The sequence below is a fragment of the Prionailurus bengalensis genome, chromosome E2 (assembly GCF_016509475.1).
Source record: "Prionailurus bengalensis isolate Pbe53 chromosome E2, Fcat_Pben_1.1_paternal_pri, whole genome shotgun sequence".
In the NCBI taxonomy this organism is placed as follows: domain Eukaryota; kingdom Metazoa; phylum Chordata; class Mammalia; order Carnivora; family Felidae; genus Prionailurus; species Prionailurus bengalensis.
In genome coordinates, this window is record NC_057352.1 from 62,083,497 (window position 1) to 62,108,478 (window position 24,982).

The 24,982-nt window shown below is 54.5% G+C and overlaps 1 protein-coding gene across 4 annotated transcripts; it reads left to right on the plus strand.

Annotated features, from left to right (window-relative positions):
* Positions 1–6,688: 6,688 nt before the first annotated feature.
* Positions 6,689–23,165, plus strand: DEF8 (differentially expressed in FDCP 8 homolog). 4 transcript variants are annotated; one of them, XM_043599961.1, is made up of 12 exons: positions 6,689–6,757; positions 10,633–10,766; positions 11,972–12,069; positions 14,570–14,719; positions 15,615–15,756; positions 17,066–17,230; positions 17,767–17,894; positions 18,081–18,194; positions 18,735–18,815; positions 19,610–19,750; positions 19,892–20,001; positions 21,084–23,165. In XM_043599961.1, exons 2-12 carry the CDS (start codon positions 10,643–10,645, stop codon positions 21,184–21,186), a joined length of 1,356 nt encoding a protein of 451 aa, XP_043455896.1. In that variant the 5' UTR covers positions 6,689–6,757; positions 10,633–10,642; the 3' UTR covers positions 21,187–23,165. The 4 variants fall into 4 exon arrangements, with proteins under 4 accessions (XP_043455896.1, XP_043455894.1, XP_043455893.1 ...); XM_043599959.1 differs by lacking the exon at positions 6,689–6,757 and adding an exon at positions 9,888–10,067 and having other exon boundaries at positions 19,661–19,750; XM_043599958.1 differs by lacking the exon at positions 6,689–6,757 and adding an exon at positions 9,896–10,067.
* Positions 23,166–24,982: the final 1,817 nt, after the last annotated feature.

The window sequence follows — 24,982 nt, forward strand, 5'->3', positions numbered from 1 at the left end:
ACCCTAGATTGAGAACCTCTAGTCTCCCACAGGGAGACGTACTCCGGAGCTTCTGTCTGGTTTACCTGTGTGCTGGAAGTTAGGGTGCAGACAGCCAGAGACCCCAGTGGGGGTTGGAAGGGAGGACTTTGAACATACCACCACCCCCCCCCCCCGCCCCCACCGCCCGGAAAACTATGGTGTGTTGGAGGATTGTGTCTTGGGCCCTGGCAAGGGGCTGGTGGGGGTTAGGGAGCCAGGGCCACTGCACCTGGGCACACCCCTGGCAGGGAGCAATGTGCTGGCCCTAGGCGCCCCCTGGTGGCACTCCTGTGGCTGTAGGGCGACCAGTGTCCAACTACAAGGGTTTTGGACCCAAAAAGAGTTGAGACACCTGCCCAGTGTTGAGAAAAGTCCTTCTGGCTCCTGACATTCACAGATGATCTTCCTGGGCCCCAGGTCCACTGTCTTACTGGGGCTCCTCCTGAGAGCTCAACACAGACACCTCAGGGAACCTTCACGATGATGCTACGAGGAACATGTCATTATTACCACATTTCACAGGCCAATAAATGGAGGCTCCGAGAAGTGAGGGCACTTGCCAGCTGGCAAGTTGAAGAGCCACGTGTCTGGCCCAAGGCTGTGCACGTCTCCACTTGGCTTAAAGCGGCCCCAAACTGCCCTTCCCTCCCGAGCACCTGCACCCACAAGAACTTCCTCTTCCTCCACATCTCTCCGATGCGCCTGGCCTGCCTGGGTCACCCTGCCTTTGTGGGGCTGGCTCCCGGGCCAATCCCTTCCTTCCTTCTCCCAAGGCCCACAACCCGGCTTAGCGCCAGTGTGCAGGGCCAGTTTGTGAGGACTGTGGTGGTGGGGGTGTGGGGAGGTGAAGGCGTGGGAGCCCATCGCTTCCGGCCCCCTGGCACATCTCTGCTTCTCCGCAGACTTCTTCTGTGGGAGGGGCTTCGTGCTTCCTTGTTTTCCGTCCCTCTCCCCTCTCCTTCAACTGACTCTCCCCCATGAACCTCTAGCTTTAGTTTCTTATGAGGAGTAATTTAGGTCTCTGCTGTTTTCCCACGCTGCAGACATGGGGCAGAAACCAGCCAGCCCTGTGCTCTACGTGAGTTCCTGACTCACGAATTCCCGAAGCATAATGAAATGGCTGATGCTTTATGCCATTGAGTTTCCGAGGGGCTTATTACACAACAGAAAGCAAGAACACGCGTGGGGAGTGGCTAGAACAGCATGTGGCCCATAATAAAGGCCACAAATGTAAGCTCTTAAGTGTATCTGTTATTGTTAGTAAAGGGAATTTGTCTCCAGAGGGGCACCGGCATGAGGGCGCAGGAGAGGCCAGCTCAGTGGCTGCCCAGTCTTGCAGACCCTCCTACGAGAGCTCTGATTGGCCCAGCACCCTTCAGTGGGAATGACCCTATTGGCTGGCATTTGGGACGGCCACTTCATTGGCTACCTCACCCTCAGGTCCGCCTGTCCATTTCAGCCTAGGTGAAGGACCGGGGGTGTCCGGCCCTGGGCACACTGCCAGCCCTCATAGGGGAGAAGCCCCAACCCTCCCTAACCCTCTGCCTGGTCCCCTGCAGGAGGTACTCGGGCCAGGAGTTTAGTTCACACTTGGAGAGGGCGGCCAGGACAGATACAGGACACCCAGTTAGTTAAATTGGAATTTCCGACAAACAACAAGTAACCTTCCACTTGAGGGCATGATTATGCCGAGCAATTATGCCTCAGTTGCTAAATCCAGTAATCCTAGCCTAGGACTCTTCAGCAGCCCTGCAATTGGGCCAGGCAGGGTCAGGCAATCTTGAGCTCTTCACCTTCTCGTGTGCTCCTCGCGTGACCCTGTGAAGCAGACGAAGAAACTGAGGCAGGAGACAAGCAAAACTGTCCCAGGGTGTCCAGCTGCCAGTGGCAGGGCCACAGTTTGAACGGAGGAGGCTGGGGGCTGAGTCGTCACCATTCCCACCACCCCTGGGGACAGCAGCAACCTGAGGAGAGGAAGGTGAGTGCACCAAACGGAGGTGACCTCGGCTGCTGCCCCGCTCCTTATAGCCAGGCCATCTCCCCTCTTAAGAGCACTTTTCCCAGCCGCAAAGATCAGGTGCCTGCTTGGACTTTAGATTCATTGTGCTCGCACAAGTCTTTGAAAACTACTTGCTTAGATAATAACAAACACGAGTGTATGCACTGGAGGCTGCTGAGATCCAGCCTTTAGAGACTGCCAGACAGACGCAGCCGTCGCGGCCACCGCAAGTGGGGCGTGGGGCAGGGTGGGAGTTCTCCCACGTAAAGAATGAGCCAGGCTTCCGTGGGATTTGGAGGGATGGCAGGCTCAGACAACACTGAACGAACTGAAGTCGAGTCATTGTGGCCCAGTGTGAAGATATGGGCTTCTGACCAGGACTTGGAACCTGACCAGAATCCCATTTCCTGGGGAAGTACAGAGTTAAAGTAGATATGGGGTGTTGGGGAACAGCTCACACTGGGGCTCCCCTGAGTCGGTGGCCAGTGTGACTTTCATACCCCAGGCGGGAGCTGGACACCCGTTGCCACTATTATGATCACAAACAGTGTTCCTCAGTCCGTGAGTTTCAAAAGCAGGGTTTCTCAGCATCGCACCTGCTATGGAATGAATGCTTGTGCCCCCCCCCCCCAATTCGTATGTTGAGGTCCTAACCCTTATGTAATGGTACTTGGAAGTGGGGTGTTTGGGTCATAAGGGTAGATCCATCACGAATGGGATTAGTGCCCTTTTAAAGAGATCCCAGAGACTTCTGTCATCCTTTCCACCTTGTGAGGGCACCAGGAGACAGCAGCGGTCCGCAAACCAGAACAGCAACCTCACCGGCACCCAGCCGTTCTCGTGCTCCGACCTCAGACTTCCAGCCTCCAGAGCTGTGAGCGATAAATTGTTTATAAGTCACCCAGCCTGTGGTGCTCTGTTATAGCAGCTTGAACAAACTCAGAGCAACCTTAATGCTAATTCACAAAAGCCATTTTTACAGGTTTACCACGCTTGGTCTGTGACAAGTGCTCGACTGAGATGGTGTCATTTACCGCTCCTGGCAGGGTCATAATTCATACCCGGTCTTCATCTCTGAGCCCACCAGCCAGGAAGCTCATCACCAGGGGCCCTAAGGTGTGCGTAGGAGGGCATCACACAGCAGGACTCTGGTGGCAACATTCAAGGTTCTGAATTTGAAGACGCCAGCCCAGCAAAGCTGCTGCTGCTCCGTGGAGGCCAAACATGAGTGGTCAGATGTGGAGTGGGACTTCCTGGTCCTGGAGCCAATATGGAAGGCTTGCATGTGGCTCCTGTCTCCTTCTCTGAGGGTGTTTGGTGGAGGACTGGATTCGTTGCCAGCAGAAACCATTTGTGACAGTCTTGGAGTCTTAGAGTCTCTCTCCAGGATCCCTCCACTTTCCAGCACCCGTCATATGTGTAATAACCTTCAGTTTTCCAGGATGGCTGAATGTCACAGGAAAATTATAGAACAAAAATTAATAAAGAGAGAAAATGCGAGAGTCGCCCGTGGTTGCAGTGACGCTGGAAACTCGCCAGCATACCCCAGAGAGGGGAGCGGGGGAATGTCCAGACCCTCCCTGGAGCCCTGGCCTGGCCTCTGGCTGTGCTCCTGGCTAAGTCTCTGGCTGCAGGGGGTTAGGGGTGAGGCAATAGTGGATTTTCTTATATGGCCTTTATTATGTTGAGCTAAGTTGCATCTATTCCTAACTTTTGAGAGTTTTAATATGATGGGGTATTGAGTCTTAAAAAATACTTTCTCTACATCTATCGAGATGACCCTGCGATTTTTATCCTTCAACAGACGGCATTTGGAAATTGGATATCCATATGCCGAGTATTAAAATTGGACACTTACTGGGGCAGCTGGGTGGCTCAGTTGGTTAAGCGTCCAACTTTGGCTTGGGTCATGATCTCACGGCTCGAAGGCTTGTAAGTTCGAGCCCTGCATGGGGCTCTGTGCTGACAGCTGGGAGCCTAGAGCCTGCTTCAGAGTCCGTGTCTCCCTCTTTCTCTGCCCGTCCCCTGCTCTCACTCTGTCTCTGTCTCTCTCTCAAAAATAAACATTAAAAAATTTTTAAAAATTAGACACTTATCGTACACCATACACACAAAAACTCAACACAAAATGAATTAAACACTTAATATAAGACCTGAAACTATAAAACTCCTAGAGGAAAACATAGGGGAGAAGCTTCATGACATTGACCTTGACAGTGATTTCATGGATGTAACTCCCAAAGCACAGGCAATGAAAGTAAAAAGAGACAGGTTTTCATCAAACTAAAAAGCTTCTGCACAACAAAGGAAATAACGAAGTAGAAAGTCAGCCTGTGGGATTGAAGAAAATATTTGCAAACTGTATATCCGACAACTGGTTTGTTTCCAAAATGTATAAGGAATTCCAACAATTCAATAGTAAAAAAGACAACCTGATTACAAGATAGACACATGAATAGATAGACAAGATAGACATGAATAGACATTTCTCCAAAGGAGATATACAAATGGCCAAGATGTATAGAAAAAGATACTCAATGTTGGGGCGTTTGGCTGGCTCAGTTGGAGGACCATGTGGCTCTTGATTTCAAGGTCATGAGTTTGAGCCCCACGTTGGGTGTAGAGATTACTAAATAAATAAATAAACAAACTTAAAAAAAAGATGCTCAGTGTTACTAATCATCGGGGAAATGCAAATCAAAACCACAGTGAGATATCGTTTCGTACCTGTTAGGATGGCTATTATCAGAAAAATAAAAGACGACAAGTGTTGGTAAGGATGTGGAGACACTGGAACTTTTGCACACTGTTCATGGGGATGCAAAATGGTGCAACCACGAGGGAGAGCCGTGTGGAGCTTATGCCAGCAGTTACAAGGAGAGCTACCACATGACCCAGCAATCCCACTTCTGGGTATTTATCTACAAGACCTCGATTTATACTTGAATAAAGCTGTTAAGAAAAAAGAACCCTCCAGTGGCTCCTGTCTTGGCACAAATCAAAGCCGATGTGGGTACAAATGCTACAGCTTTGCTTCTCACTTCACCTTTCACCAGGCTTCCCATTTTACCAGTCTCTGGCCACACCGACCTGCTTTCTTTTCCACGGGCACCCTGGATCTTTCGGTTCCTCGAGTGTTTTGCACTGTGCTTTTCCCCAGTCCTCCAGTGGTTCTCACCGTCCTACCCTTTGGGTCTTACCCGGAGCCTACTGTCCTCCTCCCCTGGCCTTTTGCACCGTCTGGTCACCCTGTTTACTTCCTTTTTGGTGCTTATCCTATCTCCTATCAATTTGTATCTTTGCATATTGTCTGTCTGGCTCCTTGAGTGCTAGGACCTTGTCTGTCTTTTCTCTGCTGTGTCGCAGTACCTCAGCCAAGGCCTGGTTTACCAGACACTGATTCAGTTCAACAGCTGGTGCTAACACACCTTTGTGGAAGCCTCTCTCACTCAAGGCTGACCTCACTCGTGGACTTATTCCTTCCTCAGTCCATGTAAGGAAGCACCTCCTGTGTCCAGCCACTGTTCTGGGCAAGCAGCCCTGAAGAAAGTAAACAGAACACTTGTCCATAACCCTTGGTTTCTGGTGGGGGGAGGGGTGATGGTAGAGACAGACAGTAAGCAAAAAGGTATGAGGCAGGGGTGCCTGGGTGGCTCAGTTGGTTGGGTGTCTGAGTCTCAGTTTCGGCTCAGGTCATGATCTCACTGTTTGTGAGTTCAAGCCCCGCATTGGGCTCTCCATTGTCAGTGCAGAGCCTGCCTTGGATTCTCTGCTCCCTTCTCTTTCTGCCCCTCTCCTGCTCATTCTCTCCCTCTCTCTCAAACAAACAAACAAACAACCACACATTAAATACTACTACTAAGTATATGAGACCGAGGACACCAGACAGTGGTGAGGATTATAGAGAGAAATGAAGCAAGGGCACGGCAAACCTAGAAAGCAGTAATAATACCAGCTACTTCAGATCCAGGCTTCACCGACGTCCCTTAACCCATCCTCCACCGATTCTTCCCCTGGCCTCACTGTGCCTCAGTTTCCTCTTCTGTAAGACGGAACAGAACGCAGCGCTTCCCTTCCCCCTCCCTCAGCAGCGGTGAACACCGCCCAGGGTCGTGCAGGTGCCCTCCAGCAGCGGCTGTTCGCACAGTGATTCCCACTTCCCTTTTCCCCTCAACCACTGGGCTTTGTTGTTGTTGTTGTTGTTGTTTTTAAAGAAATTAAATACCACCATTTTTTCCTTAAGTGTTGTGGTTTCGATTTAAACCATGACTTTTCTGGGGAGCCCTGGTGGCCCAGTCGGTTAAGCATCTGACTTGGGCTCAGGTCACCATCTCACAGTTTGTGGATTCCAGCCCTGCGTGGGGCTCTGTGCTGACAGCTCAGAACCTGGAGCCTGATTCCGATTCTGTGTCTCCCTCTCTCTCTGCCCCTGCCCGGCTCCTGCTCTGTCTCTGTCTCTCTGTCTCTCTGTCTCTCTGTCTGTCTCTGTCTCTCTCTCAAAATGAATAAACATGACTTCTGTGATTACAGGGAACACAGAAAATGCAGCACCGCGCCGCGCCGTCTGGAACAGGGCGGGCGAGGCCTCACCCATTTCCCGGAGGCGGACGTGGAGGCTGCGGGCTCGGCCGCCTGTCATGAGCCTCCGGGCCGCAGGCGGCAGCAGCGGGCGGCGGCGGCTGCACTGTGGCGAGGGCGGCGGGCGGGTTCCAATGTGGCGAGGGCGGCGGCGGTCAGGTGAGCGGCGGAGGGGGGAGTCGGGGCGGGCCGGCTGAGGGGCGGGGGTGCCGGGGGTGCGGGGAGCAGGGGCGCTCGGCCCGCGGGGGCTCTCTCGGCCGGCCGCGGCGCCCCCTGCCCGAGGGCGCGGGGGACGAGCCACGGGCCCCGGACCCCCGCCCCCACCCGGGGCGGGATCCAGACCCGACGGGTCGGGGCGCGCACCCTCCGGGCCTCCCTCGGGCGCAGAGGGCGTCGGCGACCCGCGCTGCGGTGCTCCGCGGCTCGGACGCGTTTGTCACCCGAGAGGGGGAATGCCGCCCCCTCCCCGCCCCCCAGGTGACGGTGTCACCGCTTCCGGCCTCGACGTGGGGCCCGCGCCACCTCCCAGGACTGTGCCACTGTCCGCGAATGCTGGGCCGCGCCGAGCCTCAGTTTCCTCGCCTATGAAATGGATGCGCGCCCGCCGCGGGTTCGCGGGGGTCCCCAAAGTGTGGCCTGTTGTTGTGAGCCAAGTTGGGGAAGGTGCCTGCTCCCGAGGCGGCCAGCGGCCACTCCGCCGGCGTCAGTGGCAGACAACCCCCCTCCAGCTGTGGCGGGGGTGACGCTAGACCCTTTTTGGTGGCTGTGCCCCAGGCAGGACACCGAGGCTGGCGGAGTCACGAACCCCGAGCTTTATCCTGAAGTCCCCTCGATTGCGAACTCGCGTTGTCCTCCCCTCACTTCTGCCAGAGAAGGGTCGTCTGGGAGGAGGGCAGAGGTGGATAGTGGGCTTAGTGGCTTCCTTTCGCTTTCCTTCCTTTCGCTCAGTCTCCTCCCTCCTGCCTGTTCCGTGGGAGGCCAAGCCTGAATGTGGGGGCAGGGCTCTCTGAGGGGTGAACCCCACGGGCTGCGGTGTGTGGGTCCGAATCAGCTGCTGTGTGGCTGCGGTGGCCCAGTATGTTGGGACATCACCTGACTGTGCTCGGCAGCCCTGAGTGAGGCATGATTCTCCAACCTGGCAGGAGAGAGACTGAGGCTGAGGGGTCAGGGGACCCTCCATCCATCCATCCATCCATCCATCCATCCATCCATCCATCCGTGGCCTCTGTGCCAAGCCTGGAGCCAGCACTACCCCTAAGCAGGCAAATGAAAGATGCTTTTCCAAGGGAGCTTCCAGCCCAGAGGTGTTCCCGCCTTTGAGCTGCTCTGGCCATATTTTAAAATGCTGGGAGATTTCCTGGGGGTTGTGCTGGGCATCATGTGATGACAGTGACAGTTCGGTTAGGAGCACCTCTGGGCTGTGGGCTCTCCTGCCTTATTTAACTACACACTTGGTCCTTCTACCCACCCCAGTAGGTAGGTATTCTCCCTTATTTGTGGGCAAGAAAATGAGATGTATACCTCATCACTGGGAGGCCCAGAATGTAAATCAGGGCCGTATGATTCTTAACATTAGGAACAATGATGATGCTAAGTTGTAGCTGATATTTATTGGATGCATGCTGCGTGCTGGCCAGGATGCTCAGACCTCTGTATTTAATCTTTGTGATAATCCTATACAGCGGGTACTATTATTATCCCCATTTGAAACATGAGAAATCAAAAGCAAAGAAAGGTTGAGGCATTTGCCGGAGACCATGCACGTCAGCTGGGAGCTGGCAGAGCTGGGATTCGAATAGCACCAATTCGTTTTATTACCACAAGGCGCTCAGGGCGGCCAGACAGGGTCTGTTTTGGATGTAAGAGACAGAAATCCCTCTCCCAAACAGAAGTTTATGTCTGTCTTATTTGAATGAAGCCTGGGGGTGAAGCAGCTCAGGGTTTCTACATCACAACCCAAGGTGGCTACTCTAGCTCCACCCATTACCTCTGCATCCCAGGTGACCAGAGTTAGAGCTGAAGAGGGGCAGTGCCTCCTTTTAAGAACAATTCTCATGAGATCTTCCTGTTTAAATTCTATCGGCCTTAACATAGTCACATGAGCACATCTAGCTGTAGGGATGCTAAGCCAAAAATCTAGCTCCCCCACAGTCAAAGAAAACACAGACCTGGATAGTTGTTAAAAATAGTAAACACAGATTTTATTGAGGGCTCTTGCAGTAGGGGAAAAGAGCCGTTGGTCTTGAACCCAGTTTGACGCCGAATACGGCATGGGCAAGTGGGAGTTTATAGCCAAGGAGCAGCTTAAAATCATTGTGTGGAAACTTAATGCGGGGGAGACGTCAGGGGTGAGGGGAGGATTCTGGCTAAACCCACCCGACAGGATCTTTGCTGAGGGCAAGCCGGGTGATCAGATGTCACCTGGGGGTGATACCAGATGTGAGGCTGACCAGGCATCAGAGTGGGGGACTCTTGCTAAACTCAAACAGCAGGGTTTTGTTAAAATTGGATTTTACAGGAAGGGCACAGGTGGGCCTGTGATAGATTTTGGGAGCCTGACTCAAGTCTGGTCAAGTAAAGAATCTTTGTCACCGCTTGGGGAGGAGAGGTGAAGGAGTATGGCCCTTCCTGCACCCCAGAGTCCTGCTTCATAGGACACTGTGGCCCCTGCCATTTGGAGAGGCACCAGGCATGGGGGCCCAACCACCCTGTGTGAGCCACCCAAAGCTGTCAGGTAACAAGAGAGAGGAGGCTTAAGCCCATGGCACCTGTAATTTCCCGTGTTTTGACCCAGGGGCAGCCAGTCAGTGGGTGCCGGTTTCTGCCGGACCAGAACTCCTGACCCACATCCTCCCTCCAGAGGCCAAACAGGCAGGACAGGTCTCACAGTGTGGGCGTTTCTGACCCAGATGCAGGACAGCGACCAGCACTGGGCAGGGGTGGGGGGTGACTTACCAAGGCCATCCGTCTGGGCTCAGTTCTGTTTCTCTTGCAGGGGGTGCAGATAGGGGTCACAGGATTATCCTTGATGATCGCAAGTTATTTCAGACTAAATGACACGAAGAAAGCAACTAATACCTGTCACTTTCTACAAAGCTGTTTTACAAAACATCTGACTTGCTGTCACCCTGGAGGCAGGGAGAGGCTAAGGAATGTGGCCCCAGCTAGGAAGGAAACCCCTGACCTCACCAAAGCCCCTTTCTCCCTGTCGGAGGCCATCAGCCCTGTGTGTTGTGGACCGAGCCGAGCCCTCGGGAGGGGAAGCAGCACCAGGTGGTGAACTAAGAACTTCCTCCCCCTTCCTGGGAGCCCAGGGTGTGGGGCCATGTCCTGACTCAGGCCACATGGAGCCTCGGTGGGAATCCAGGCCAGTGAGGTGCCAGCCTTGCTGACATGATGATTAACGAGCGATGCCGGGGTCTCCTCTACGTGGCCAGCAGAGAGCTGGAGCTCCGAGGGCCCTGGGAAGGTGGGTCCTGCCCAAGGCCACGCTGCGGGTGGCCGAGCAGGCCTGGGCTCTGGGCTCCAGAGGGTGCAGCACTGTGACCTCTGGCAGTCTTCACCGGTGGCTCCGCTCTGACAGAAAGGGAGCACGTCTGGTTGGGGCCGGAAGTAAGGAACCGGGTCCTGGGAGGTGGTGTCTCACGGGGGCAGCCAGGCCTTTCTTCCAGCTGGACTGGGGAGGAACGAGGCGTCTGGGGCCGACGGGAGGCGAGGGGCCTAGGTTCCGACCGGCGGGGCGCCCTCGGGTAGGTCGTCCCCCTGTCCTAGCTCTGCTTGTGTCACCTGTGGGATCTGAGTGGGTTGCTGTTACTGAGGGGGTGCTGCCGGTGGGGCCTGGGTGAAGGGGCTGAGCTGGCTCGGGGCCGGGCAGCAGACGGCACCTGTGGTGTGGGGGTGCCCCACCTGGCCCCTCCTGGGGAGGGGAAGGAGGCCAGGCATCCCCTCTGAGACCCCAGGAACTCGGGAAGGGGACGGCAAAGCAACAAGTGTGGGAGCCGGGCGGTCGTCTCTGCCCCCCTCTTCCTCTGCAGGTGGGATGCTATGGAATATGATGAGAAGCTGGCCCGGTTCCGGCAGGCCCATCTCAACCCCTTCAACAAGCAGCTGGGGCCAAGGCAGCATGAGCAGAGGGCCAGCGAGGAGGCCCCAGACTTCGCTTCTGAAGGCGGGTGCTGGGGGAGGCCTGCGTGGGCAACCCGACCCCTCACATTGTGCCCCCCCCTTCCTAGTTCCTCTTGTGGAGCACGCTGGCTTTCCCATGGAGCTGGGCTCGTGCTGGCCACTTCCCTTTTGTCCACAGCACAAACCACTTCCCACCTGTTCTTTAGTTTACTTATCTCTGCCCCTCCATGAGAACACACAGTCCTGGGGCACCTCTGTGGCTCAGTCGGTTGAGTGTCCGACTTCAGCTCAGGTCATGATCTCTGTGAGTTCGAGGCCTGTATCAGCCCCGCTGCTGTCAGCAGAGCCCATTGTGGATCCTGTGTCCCCCTCTGTCTGCCCCTCGCCCACTTGTGCTCTCCCCAGAATAAATATTCACACACACACACACTCCCGAGGGCAGGGATTTGTGACTGTCTTGTCACTGCTGTGCCCCAGGGCCCAGCACATAGCAGATGCTCGTTAAAGGAACACTTGGAGCGTAAGCTCAGAGCTGAGGTCTCATCAGGGAGACGTTGGAACGCGCTGAACAGAGGCCCAGCCAGCAGCTTGGGAGGTCAGGAGGGTGTGAGCTCTACGAACGGCAGACTGAGTCACCTCGGGGTATCCGGGGTGTGTGTGGGCTCGCGCGTGCGCACACAGAGGTCTCCTATCATTAGGAATTCTGTTGTTCAACCATCTAGCAGCCTTCAACCCATATACACATACGCAAAGTATGCCTTAGAAGTTGGGGTGTTTTTCTGATACTGTTTTGTACACCTCTTCTTGGCACTATGTGTGTCTTTCCACCTCTTTTTATTTTTCTGTTTATTTTTTCTTTTAGAGAGAGAGAGAGTGAGTGTGTGCATGCAGGGGAGAGGGGCAGAGGGAGAGGGAGAATCCCAGGCAGGCTCCACACTTAGTGCAGAGCCTGACGTGGGATCATGACCTGAGCTGAAATCAACAGTCTGACGCTCAACCTCAACCGACTGAGCCACCCAGGGTCTCCCCACCTCATTTTCTGGAAAGGCTCTCTCTTATTTGTAAAGGATATGGGTGCCTTGGCAAATGCAAACAAGGCAGCTGCAGGGCAGGGCCTGGTTTCCCTCAGCACCTCCTGTGGGCTTCTGTCATCTCAAGGGTCTTTCCCACCCCAGCCTACTCCTGGTGGAAACACAGGTTGATTTTTCCTTCTCTCTCTGCTGTGCTCCACCCCTGCACCCACTCCAGAGGCCCTGCCTGAGTTGCCCCCTGGAGAGCCAGAATTCCACTGCACTGAGCGAGTGATGGATCTCGGCCTTTCGGAGGACCACTTCTCCCGCCCTGTGGTAAGGTTTGGGCCTGGGCGAGCCCCTGAGACAGGGGGAGCTGGCCATTTTCTTGTCTCCCCGCCCAGTCCACCTGAGCTGGGGCTCCTGGGCCTTGGATCTGAGACCACATGACAGCCGAGTCTCACCCTGAAAACCTGCTTGGGAACCAGAGATGGGCTGACCTGGGGTTTGGGGCCTGGAGCTGCTCTTCCTGTGTTGGGCCTTCCCCCTCCCCATGCTCCAGGTTCCTGTGAGGCAGATGTGGTTCCATGTGGGGTCCTAGGGAATCCTGCAGCTGTGCAGCAGGGTGAGGGAGAGGAGGGGTCCTCCTGCCCATCTCCACTCAGCTCTGCAGGGCCATTCTCCTCTGTTCGATATTTTGTTCCGTGGAAACTTTTTGTTTTGTTTTGTTTTAATTAAAGGGCTCTAATGATTTCTTTTTAAAAAGTTTGAAAATCAGAGTGTCTGTGTGGCTCAGCTGATGTAAGTGTCCGACTCTTGATTTTTGCTTGGGTCATGATCTCATGGTTCAGGAGTTTGAGCCCTGCATCGGGCTCTGTGCTGACAGTGTGGAGCCTGCTTGGGATTCTTTCCCTCTCTCTCTGCCCTCTCCCACTTTCATACTCTCTCTCTCTCTCAAAATAAGTAAATAAAAAAAATAAAGTTTGAAAATCTTTTATTTTTATGCAAGGTATCCTCAACTTAAAAAAATTGTTTTTTAATGTTTATTTATTTTGAGAGAGACAGAGTGCAAGGGGAGGGGGTAGGGACAGAGAGAGAGAGGGGGAGACACAGAATGTAAAGCAGGCTCCAGGCTCCGTCCGAGCTGTCAGCACAGAGCCCGACGCGGGGTTCAAACTTACCAGCTGTGAGATCACGACCTGAGCCGAAGTCGGATGCTTAATCGACTGAGCCACCCAGGCCCCCTGTGTATCCTTAACTTAAAAAAAAAAAAAATGTTTATGTATTTTGAGAGAGAGAGAGTGAGTGCATGCCGGAGCCAGGGAAGCGCAGAGAGAGAGAATCCCAAGCAGGCTCCACGCTGTCAGTACAGACCCTGATGCAGGCTCGGTCCCATGAATTGTGAGATCATGACCTGAGCTGAAATCAAGAGCTGGTTGGTTGCTCAACCGCTCAACTGACTGAGCCACCCAGGCGCCCCAGTATCTTCAGCTCTTATTTGAGAGAAACATAGTAACACTCAAATGTAACTTAAGTCAGGGGCGCCTGGGTGGCTCATTGGTTGAGTGTCCCTTTGAGCGTCCGACTTCGGCTCAGGTCATGATCTCACGGTCTGTGAGTTCGAGCCCCGCATCGGGCTCTGTGCTGATGGCTCAGAGCCTGGAGCCTGCTTCCGATTCTGTGTCTCCCTCTCTCTCTGCCCCTTCCCTGCTCATGCTCTGTCTCTGTCTAAAATAAATAAATAAACAAACAAACAAACAAACGTTAAGGAAAAAAAATTTTCAAATGTAACTTAAGTCAAAAAAGATTCACCCAGAAGCCCCCAGTTCTCACTGACGTTTTATTTCGAATATGGTCTTTAAGTTTTACTGGTACGGATATGTATTTCATGAAAAACATGTTGAGCCACTCCTAGGGGCCGCCCACTGAGATCCAAGAGTAGGGGTGTCACCTTCTCTTTGCCTGGTCTCCTGGCGAAGGGCGGCTCCTGAGGGCAGCTGTCTTTCCTGGTGTGGGATCTGCCTCAGCTCCCCAGCCCAGTCTGCGGCCTGGTCTCCTTCCGCGGTGGCAGCAGTGTCCTGAGACTAGGGGCTTTGCTGGGCCTTTGCCCCGGGTCCCTGTGAGGTGCTGGGGCCAGGGGTGTGTCTCTGGGCTTGGTGATTAAGCTAGAGGCCACTTCCTCTCCTTCATGACAGGCCAATTGTCCCTTCCCCAGCTTTCATCCAAGAGGAAACTCTGTAGAAGTAAGGAAAATAGCATAGTGAGAAAAGTGATTCGATTTCTCTATTTGATTCTTTTTTATTTTTAAAATTCTTTTTTTATAGCGTTTACTTATTTATTTGGGGGGGGGGGGGGAAGAGAATAAGCAAGCAGGGGAGGGGCAGAGAGAGAGGGAGACACAGAATCGGAAGCAGGCTCCAGGTTCCGAGCCGTCAGCACAGAGCCCGACGCGGGGCTCGAACTCACGGACCGCGAGATCGTGACCTGGCTGGAGTCGGACGCTTAACCGACTGCGCCACCCGGGCGCCCTGCAGTTCAATTTCTGAAAGAAGGAAGTTGTGTTTTGAAAAACATCCTGAATCAGGTTTTCAGGGGCCTGTGAGTAGACAGGTCCAGCTGAGGGTCTGGTTGCATGGGGTGGTTCTGACCTGTGCTGTTCACTTTCCTGGGCCTTGAGCAAGCCCTTGGGCCCCTCTTGCCAGGCTCCAGTTTCTCCATCTAGGCGAGTGAGGAGCAGGGAGGTCTGCTCTGGGCTTCACCTTCACATGGAGAGCGTGCACGGTGGGCATTTGATGCAACCTGATGCCTGCCCCCCCCCCCCCCCCTCACTGGGCAGGGTCTCTTCCTGGCCTCTGACATTCAGCAGCTGCGGCAGGCCATCGAGGAGTGCAAGCAGGTGATTCTGGAGCTGCCCGAGCACTCAGAGAAGCAGAAGGATGCCGTAGTTCGGCTCATCCACCTCCGGCTAAAACTCCAGGAGCTGAAGGTGTGTGCTGACCTACCTACCATGGAGGCTGAGTGGGGAATGTAGGAATCTCCCCTTCCAGACGCTGAGGGGCTGAAAGGGTGGGCCTTTGCCCCTTGTGGAGGCTAGTTCTCTATTATTAGTCTGATCTTGATTGGCCAGTCCTGGTCACATGCCACCTACTGGAGCAAGTAAGTGAGGTAAGGCCTGCCTCGAAACTCATTACCTAGAGTTGGTGGGTGTGTGTGGGGGGTGGTTCCTGAGGATTTTGCAAAGGGGACAGTGGTAAGGGTAATGGATTCTGGAGGCCAAAACCCATAGCTGTCCTTGAAGTCCTTGAGTGTGTGCACTCTTTAGCTTGGCTGCCATTGGGTCCCAGACTGGCTCATGAATCCCTGGGAACTTAGAAACTAGAATATTCACTAGGATATAGGTAAGGGTATGGTAACAAAGATGCCCCAAATCCAGTGGTTTAAAGGAGTCAGATGTATACTTTTACTTATGTAGAAACCCTATAGGTGGCCTAGAGCCCATACGGCAGCTAATGGTGTTGGGGATCCCAGGCCCTCCAGTCCTTGTGAGAATCCAAGATGGCCTCATGGCACTTTGGGTCTGTACTTAGCAGAAAAAACGTGGGAGGGGGGAGAAGGCCATGTCACTCCTGCTCACACACCCTTGGCCCTAACATGGTCCCAGGACAGCACCTAGGTGCAGGAGATGTTGGGAAAATCAGTCTGTACTCTGGGTGGTTCAGGCCTGACTCATCACTGGCGATTTCGTTCGCTAAAGGGAAAAGGGGGTGTGATGTTGGGAGAGCTCACAATATGTGCTGTAAACGGTACCTGGAAGAACTAGCCCCAGGGGCTCATGGGAAGGGAAAGGAGTTACAGCAGGCTCACCTGTCTGGTCTCTCTAGGACCCCAACGAGGACGAGCCCAACATCCGAGTCCTCCTCGAGCACCGTTTCTACAAGGAGAAGAGCAAGAGTGTCAAGCAAACCTGTGACAAGTGCAACACCATTATCTGGGGGCTCATTCAGACCTGGTACACCTGTACAGGTGGGCTGAGCCCCAGACCTGCTCCTTCTGGGTGGGTAGTCCTGGTCCCCAGGGCAGGGCAGAGACCTTCAGCCCTGCTGCCACATCTGGGCTGTGTTCCGGTGAGTTGTCTGCAGTGTGCTCAGTATTTGCTGAGCCCTGAGGAATACTGGGCATAAAACAAGGGACAAGAGACTCAAACTCCTGCCTTTATCAGGCTCACATCCACGTTCGGCTTTCTAGTATAGTAGCCACGAGCCACACGTGAACTCAGACTGATTCAAACAAGTAACGATTTAGTTCCTTACTAGTGCTGTCTACGTTACAAGTGCTTAATGGCCACATGAGGCTGGGGGCTGCCATATTGGTCAGTGCAAAGAAAACGTTTCCATTATGGCTGAACATCTCTATGGATGGTGCTGTTCTGAACGAGCATATGGTGCGTTAGACAGTTGAAGAAACGTAAGGAAAGAGAATAGCGTAGGTCAGGGATTGTGATGGGTGTGACTTTAGGGTGGAATAAAAAGGCATCACGTGACATTCAAGCAACACTGGGAAGTCAGGGAGCAAGTCAGGAGTATATGTGGGGAAGAATGCCCCTGGTGGGGGGGACTTGGCTAGATACACTGGCTGGTGTGTGTCCAGTGTCTTCCGTGTGGAGCAGAGAAAAGTGTGGCTGGGCCATTGCATCTGAGAGGAGGTTGGTAGAGGTGGGCTCAGAGGCGACCAGGTACTTTCTCTAAGCGCACCGGGGGCCGTAGGTCGGTGCTGGACATGCTTAGGTTTTAACGAGATCACTCTGGCTGCTGAGCTGAGCACCAGCGGAAGGAGGAAGTGCAGAGATGGACAGGGAGGATGATGGCACTCTGATCGGGGTGGGGCTGTTTTGGAGGAGAAGAACCCAGGTGCAGCACTGCCTGAAGGGCTGGAAATGGGCGTGAGAGTGGAGTTGAGACGATTTACAAATTTTAGTCTCAGTAGGTGGAAGGTTGGAGTCACTGAAGCGTGAGGCGGGAAAGCCATGTGTGGGAGGTGGGTTTGTCAAGGAAGAATGAGAATTGCATTTAGACTGAGCGAGTCTGATGCCCTTCAGGCATCCAGGTGGGAACGGCCGGTGGTCTGGAGTTGAGGACGAAGGCCCGCACGCACCCACAGGGCAAGGCTTGGGAGGGGGCCTGACTAGGTCTTTCAAGTTCTGGGGCCTGCGGTGGGGCCTGGAGAAGCTCTCAGGTCGATGTGGGAATCGGAGCAGAGCTGAAGGCCGGTCCAGGCTGCAGGATCCCCTCCCTCCCCCGTCTGAGAGGCACGTTGCTGGTCCTCCCCACCCCAGGCTGTTATTACCGCTGTCATAGCAAGTGCTTGAACCTCATCTCCAAGCCCTGCGTGCGCTCCAAAGTCAGCCACCAAGCGGAATACGAGCTGAACATCTGCCCCGAGACAGGGCTGGACAGCCAGGATTACCGCTGCGCGGAGTGCCGGGCGCCCATCTCTCTGCGTGAGTGCCCCCGGAGAGAGCAGGGCGCAGGGTGAGGGAGGCTGCTCCGGGCAGGGTACCCCGGCCAACAGGTGTGAGAAACTTGGATCAGTCAGACGCTAAGGACGGCTTGGCTCCTGTGGATGGTGTCCTGCTCTCTCTCCTTGAGGAGTGAGAAGGGGCTGCTACTGGTGCCTTTTCTCTTCCCGCTCAGCAGACCGGGCTCCCGCCTAGGTCACGTGGGAGTACTCACAAGGCTGCCCTGCTCCAGCCTCCCCGGCGGCCCCAGCGTCACAGGAAGCCCGCCTGGACGGGAAAAACGGCACGATAGTCGCTCGCTCGTGCGTCATGTGTTAGGCCTTCTTCCAGAGAGTTACTGATGTTAATTTATGGGGTCCTCTCAGCAGTCCCGTGGTGGGGGTTATTGTCCCGTTTTACTGATGACAAAGCTGAGGGTAGCCGGGTGCCTGATTTGCTTCAGGTCTTGGGGCTCAGAAGAGGTTGCGTCAGGTCTGGAGGGTGGCTGTTTCCCTGTATGTGGCCCCTTCCTTCCACAGGGGGCGTGCCCAGCGAGGCCCGGCAGTGTGACTATACCGGCCAGTACTACTGCAGCCATTGCCACTGGAATGACCTGGCTATCATCCCTGCACGAGTTGTGCACAACTGGGACTTTGAGCCGCGCAAGGCAGGGGCAGGAAGGGGGGGGGTGGGGCTCGTATACAGGCTGAGTGGGGAAGAACTGTAGCCCCAAGGACGGAGAGCCAGTGCTCAGGCCTGGGGGGGTGGGGGGAGCGGATGTTGGTCCTGGGGGGGGGGGGCGTGGGGGGTAGTATGTGTAATGCTGGAGGTGCCACTCCATCATGTCCCCCAGGTGTCCCGCTGCAGCATGCGCTACCTGGCACTGATGGTGTCTCGTCCGGTCCTCAGGCTCCGCGAGATCAACCCTCTGCTCTTCAACTACGTGGAGGAGCTGGTGGAGATCAGGGTGAGGCTGGAGGGGGCAGGGTGGATGTTGTTCTCCCCCCCCCCATCCTGGGAGGAGAGGTGCCACCTGCTGAGGGCTAGTGAGGCCCCTTGGCCATCTTTAGGGTTAAAGACACTAGAGCAGTGTCCGGTCACAATGACAGTAGGCCCAGAGGCAATTTGAAATTTTCTAGTAGCCGCCTCAAAAGTAAAACGCAGGTGAAATTAATTTTAACAATATATTTTATTTGATCCAATGTATCCAAAAGATTATTGCAACATAATTAACGTACTACATTATTGAGATGTATTGTATTCTTTCTCTTTTTTGTACAATGTGTCTGAGGATAAATGCATCTCAGAGTGCAGTTGGCCTGGACGCTGTGATTTGAACTTGAGCTTGGCTGCAGCTCTCAGATCTGGGACCATCCCGGGGGATGTGACCTAGGGGATGCATCCTGTCCCCTCTTGACCTGGAGTGCCAGCCCCCTCAGCCACCCAGATGTGCCAGGGTGCAGTTCCCCCCTGGCCGAGAATGCCCACCTGCCCCTCTCGTCCTTAGAAGCTGCGCCAGGACATCCTCCTCATGAAGCCATACTTCATCACTTGCAAGGAGGCCATGGAGGCACGTCTGCTCCTGCAGGTCAGGCCACTGGAGCGGGAGCTGGGGGTCCGGGGTCGGGGAGGAGGAGGGCACACGGGAAACAGAGAGCCAGGGCAATGAGGACACGCTGTGCCCAAGACTTTTTCAGACGAGTCGATAGCTTATGTGTGCTGTGCATTTGGCACAGGGTCTCCCAGACTCCCAAGGAACGTGAGGTCTTCAGTAAGCAAACAGGCATTCTGCCCACAAAAGCGTTCTCTGATTACGTCCGTGCGAGAAACACTGGGAGAAGCAGGTATTGACCTGAATCTCCACGCAGTGGACCAGGCACAGGCGTGGACCAGGCACAGGCCTGCCCAGGCAAGACTGACCACGAACACACTTTTCCAGGCTCACTTACTTGTTCAACAAATATTCGGGGGTATTCACTGTTCTAGATCCTAGGGAGCAGGGAACAAAACAGGTAGGGATCCTTGCTCTCACCTCAGGGAGCACCCTTCGGGTGGGGAAGAAAAATAAGCAGAATGTCGGGGCGGGGGTTGAGGTCTGTGGACAAGATACGGCAGGGAAAGGAGGTGCAGAATGTTGGTGGTAAACAGGGCCAGGCCGGGAGGAGGTATGGCATGCTGGGCAGAGGTGGGGTGTGCCCGCTGTGTTGGAAGCAGCAAGGTGACCGGTGTGGATGGTGCAGGGGGTGCTCCCTGGGGCCCAGACACCCTCTGCAGCCTGTTGCTTCCGTGAGCACCCCTAGGGCCCAGATGTTGGGAGTGTCGGGGTGGGCGGTGGAAGGGGCCCTCACCTGGTATTGGGGTCACGGTTGCTGGGACCCACAGCTCCAGGACCGGCAGCATTTTGTGGAGAACGATGAGATGTACTCTGTCCAGGACCTGCTGGATGCGCACACGGGCCGCCTCAGCTGCTCGCTCACGGAGACCCACACACTCTTTGCCAAGCACATCAAGCTGGACTGTGAGGTGGGCCCCCTAGCCCGGACCAGGGGGCATCGCCCTCTGCTCCCAGTCTCAAGGGCAGGGAGGATGGGAAAACAGCCTGGCCCAGTGTGCCCTTCGGAGCATGCGCTGACCTGCCCCCCACTCTCCACTGTTGCCCCCCAGCGGTGTCAGGCCAAGGGCTTCGTATGCGAGCTCTGCAGAGAGGGTGATGTGCTGTTCCCCTTCGACAGCCACACGTCCGTTTGCACCGAGTGCTCTGCTGTCTTCCACAGGTTAGTGTGGCTCCGACCCACCCTGAGGCCAGGTGAGGGGGCCACCTGCCACAGTGGGGGGCATTTAGGGTCAGGTCTTTGCTGCCTGATTTTCAAAGCCCTTGGCTTTGATCCTAGATACGGGGTTAGACCCTGATGTGAACTAAATGCAAAGTTCCCCTGGGAACAAGCACCTGTGGGGCTGGGGAGGGTGCTGCAGCCCAGACCCCAGGTGTGCACACGGTGTCTGACCTGCTCCCGTTTTCCACCAGACCTGAGACGTAGCAGAGGCCAGAGGTTCCTAGACTTCCTGGTTCCTGGCACCCTCAGTGTCCTGGTGACTTTTTTTCAAACATCCCTAGGCCGAAAGAAATACCAACATTTTTATTAAGCACTTAGATCCAAACAACTTAAGCATTTGTGACAAAAAGACTTAGTGGGTTGTTTGGAAAAAGAACACACATATGTTGGAAGAAAAATAATTTAATTCTCTAATAAGCGCAGTCACTAATACTAGGTGATGCCTGCTGGGCCCTGCGTGACTTCTCACGCTGGACTCAGATGGCCCCCCCCCGTTTCTGTCCCCCATTCCTGTGCCACGGGTTTTTGCCTGGCACTTGCTGTTTGTCCTAGCATCCAGTGACACCGTGGAACTGGGGTTGCCGTCACCGTAGCAAAAACACATGCTACAGGCGTGGATTCCCTTGAGCTAGCAGTGTGTGCGCCATGTGACAGATGTCAAGCATTGCTGTGTCACCACCAAATCTTAATAGTCCCCAGGACCCTGTGCCCCCCCAGTGCCCTGGGCGGAGGCTCGGCACAGTGGTGGTAAGCACAGGTGGGGAAGCCAAGCGGTGAGAGCGCCCAGCGGATGGTAGCCAGCGGTCAGGTGTGGACCCTGTGGGAAGGCCTGCGCTGAGAGCCGGATCGCAGGCCCGGTAGACACATCCGGGTGCCCGCCTGGCTTCTGCCCTTTGGGAGAAGGGGGATGTTAGAGCCTGACTTAGGAAGCCTGTGAAGGCTCAGCGGTAGAATTTCACATGCAGGGAGCCCGGACCTTTCCTAGGGCTGACCCCCTGTCCCCCCCCCCCCCCCGCCCCCAGGGACTGCTACTATGACAACTCTACCACGTGCCCCAAGTGTGCCCGGCTCACCTTGCGGAAGCGGTCACTCTTCCAGGAGCCTGGTCCAGATGTGGATGCCTAGAGCAGCAGGCAACCCCCCCACCCCCACCCAAGCCTTTCTGGCATCCAACCTGCTGGTCATTGCCAAAGTCAAGGTGTTTTTGTGTTCTGGAGACCCCAAGGGTGCAGCCCCTGGACGTCTCCCTTGTGCTGGGCCGGAGGGGTGTAAGCAGCACCATGAGGCCCGTCATCTGTCTCCCAGGCATCTGCTGGGATGTGGTGCAGCCTGGCTCTTTGCTGGGTGTGCTGCTGTGAAGGCTTCAGGGCTCCGTAAGCAGGGGAGTGGGCAAAGGGCGTCTCACCTCCCCGGTGGCAAAGAGCCTTGGGGCCGAGGCTGCTGGGCTTTGGCCACCCTGAAAACCCAGAGAGGACTTTGTGGGAGTAGCCAACAAACCCTGGGCATGCTGGCTACATACACCCAGACTTGGCCTGAGGAAAATCTGCAGTGGATGATTTGGATCTACCTGGAGGCTCCCATCCCCCAGCCCCTTGTCTGTTTGGAGGCTTCTAGTTGTCTCTGGCTGGGGTCGTCCACGACTGTCTCCTGAGGGCTCTGCCCCTGCCTCTTGAGGTTCTGTCTCTAGGTTCTCCTCTGACAGGACCAGCCCAGGGGTTACCTGTTCTGCACAACGTGGAGGGAAGGGGGCCGTGGTGTCTTCCTCCTACTCCCCCTGCCGCTGCTCAGCCCAGCCTACCCTGGTGCTCCAGGCTGGGTGGCTGGGGGTCCAGTTGGGAGAGGCTGTCCTGCTTCCCAGTTTGGAGCAGGGACTATGCCCCTGGGGGAATTCTAGGTTAGGCAACGGGGTTGGCAGCAGCAGGCCTGTGTGGCTCTTCTGGGAACTCTCTGCCTGAGGAGCTCCATGCTGCTGCCAGAGTGCCTGCGGAGGGCTCTGGACAGCCCAGAGACCACCAGCCAGTGGTCTTTGGCTTGGGGCCTGGAGGTGCTGGGAGTATTTGCTCAAGGGAGCTTTGGGCAGGAATCTTAGAGCCCATGCGGGAAGCCTGGAGCACAGGATGTGGAAGGTCCGGTACACCAGCTGACAAATGGGACCCTCAGGCAGAGGGTGAGAACCCACAGGTTCTTCACTGGTGGAGCCACAGTCAACCTCAGTGTTTGCAGGGACGTTTTGTGCTTTAGAGACCTTGCCATTGAGGGGGGAGTCCTGTGGGAAGGGGACATTTCAGGATGTGGCTCTCCAGCCTTTTGTGCCCTCTTGCCCAGATTGTGGTCAGCTGTTGATGCACATGGTTGACACACATATGTGGTGGGGGTGGGGTGGGCAGGGAACATAGCCACTTGGGTATCCATCACCTTTGGCTAGGAAACCCAAGAGGAGATGCTTCAGCCAGCAGAAAAGTCGGCTTAGCCTGCTGGAGGATCAGAGGGGTGGCTAAAGACCGTGTCCCCTCCTCCTGGCTCTTCTGCGCCATCAGAAAAGCCTCCGTTGGTGGCTTTAGGCAATCCTCTCGCTGAGTGTTCTGATCCGCCTTGGGGTAACAGTGAGAAGCAAACATTGGTGAGGTTGGGTCAACAGGTCCCTGCCCTGCTTCCCCTTCCTCTCGAGGGCTGAAGAGGGGCTTAAGGTCCAGATGCCCTTTTCCTGCACCCCCAGATCCACACATTTTCCACCACTGCTTTCCATTTCTGTCAGAAGGATACTGGCCATTCCCGGCTTTACCGCGTAATGGACGTCACATCATTGTAGTTACAATCGCCACGTCCATAGAAAGCGTTAATAAGTTGCCATCTGCTGGACGAGGAGTTGGCCCCCTTTTCTTTTTAACAACCCCCATTCCCTCCTCCCCCCATATCGCCATCTTCCCCTTCTGGATGACCGAGTCTTTAAACAAGATCACGTGTGGGTCTTGGAATCCGAGCACTGTAGCCAGAACCCACCAAAGAGCCAGTTTGCACGGCCAGCGCTTCACAGAAAAGCAGCAAGGGACACCTGGTTGTACTGACACCATAGCCGCTGTCTCATTAAATCTGTGTTCTCTAGACTCTGGTGTGTGTGGTGAATTGGGGACAAGACAGGATTCATTGACATGCAGACCAACTGCAGCCTTCCCCATCCAGTGGGGCCAAAGGTGATTCGGTTTGGGGAGTTTGTGGTGAGTGTCAGAGGGCTGAGTGTATGGAGTCCCCTCAGCTCCATGTCTATGAAAGATGAAAACACATAACTTGAGGTTGTTCAGGCTCTAGGAAGCATCCAGCACTGAGCCTGGCGTGCAGAGAATGTTCGGTAAGTAGAAACTGTGTCTTCTGGAGCCCTCCTGGTTGAGGGATTATCTCATAACCCAGTGGAATCAGCGGGAAACTGGCTGATCATGCAAGTCACATGTCCAGCTCCTGGCAATCTCTTTCACAAGCTAGACCCACAGAAGGGCCCTCACTGCAACTCAGGACCATTCCCATTGCCCTGGGCTTCAGGAGAACCCTAACTGCCCCTCTCCCAAATTACATTCAAGCCTCTGTATATGTACATTCTTTTCAGAGAGATGATCTACAGTTTTGACCAGGATCTCAAAGGGGCCATGACCCAGCGAATATAAGGAATCTTCTGATAAGACTGTAACCCTAACCCTAAAGAAACCAGAGAGCTCTATGGGCGCAAGCAGAAGGGAGGGAGGAATGGTGTGGGAGGGCTGTTTGTGGGCCTGGTCTTGGCATATTTGAGCACACACCTCCAACTACAAGTAACTAAAGCTATACTTGGGATACTTGATGTAAGATGAATATGTTTTCTCTCTTAGGTAATGAAATGGTATTTTCTTTTTACCATTAAATTTTTTTAATGTTTATTCAGTTTTGAGAGAGAGAGAGAGGAGAGAGAGAACGAACATTAGCAGGGGAGGGGTAGAGAGAGAGGGAGATAAAGAATCTGAAGCAGGTTCCAGGCTCTGAGTTGTCAGCACAGAGCCTGACATGGGGCTCGAACTCACAAACTGTGAGATCATGACCTCAGCCAAAGTCGGATGCCCAACTGACTGAGCCACCCAGGAGCCCCTCTTTTATCATTTATATATTGGCAAACTTAGATATACAGAACCATTGCAAAAACATTCCCATTTACCTATCTCCTGGATTCCCTAAATATTTTTTTTTTTTAGCATTTATTTATTTTTTAAGAGAGAGAGACAGAGCACCAGCAGAGGAGGGGCAGAGAGAGAGGAGACAGAATTTGAAGCAGGCTCCAGGCTCCAAGCTGTCAGCACAGAGCCAGGTGCGTGGCTTCAACCCATGAACCGCGAGATCATGACCTGAGCTGAAGTAGGACACTCAACCGACTGAGCCACCCAGGCGCCCCTGGAGTCCCTAAATATTAACATTTACCTCATTTGCTGTATTCTTTCTGTGCACGTGCACATTTCTTTTTCTGAACCATTTGGCAGGGAGTTTCAGAGATGATGCTCCTTTGCCTCTAAATACATGCGTCTTCCTGCCAAACAAGGACGTTACAAGGCCACAGTGCACTTATCACTGGGAAATTAACATGGACACATCACAGAACCTACAACAAAACTTACTTAGATTTTGCCATTCAGCTGCTATGTCTGTTTAGTCTTCTCTAATCTGGAAGGGTGCGTGATGGACCCCTTTAAGAAGCACAAGGTAACTGGGGCGCCCGGGTGGCTGAGTCGGTTAAGTGTCTGACCCTCAGTTTCCGCTCAGGTCATAATCTCACAGTTTTGTGGGTTCGAGCCCTGTGTCGAGTATGGAGCCTGCTTGGGATTCTCTCTGTCTCTCTGCGCCTCTCCCCCACTTGCGCTGTCTCAGTGTCTCTCAAAATAAATAAAAGAAAAAAAAGCACAAGTTA

Bases quoted from the DNA above. Each gene is read 5' to 3' on its own strand.
- DEF8 (XM_043599958.1), top strand. From the start codon at position 10,009: ATGCCGGGGTCTCCTCTACGTGGCCAGCAGAGAGCTGGAGCTCCGAGG. The intron at 14,720-15,614 runs GTGTGTGCTGAC...TGGTCTCTCTAG, and splicing joins TAAAACTCCAGGAGCTGAAG to GACCCCAACGAGGACGAGCC. The intron at 17,231-17,766 runs GTGAGTGCCCCC...TTCCTTCCACAG, and splicing joins CCGGGCGCCCATCTCTCTGC to GGGGCGTGCCCAGCGAGGCC.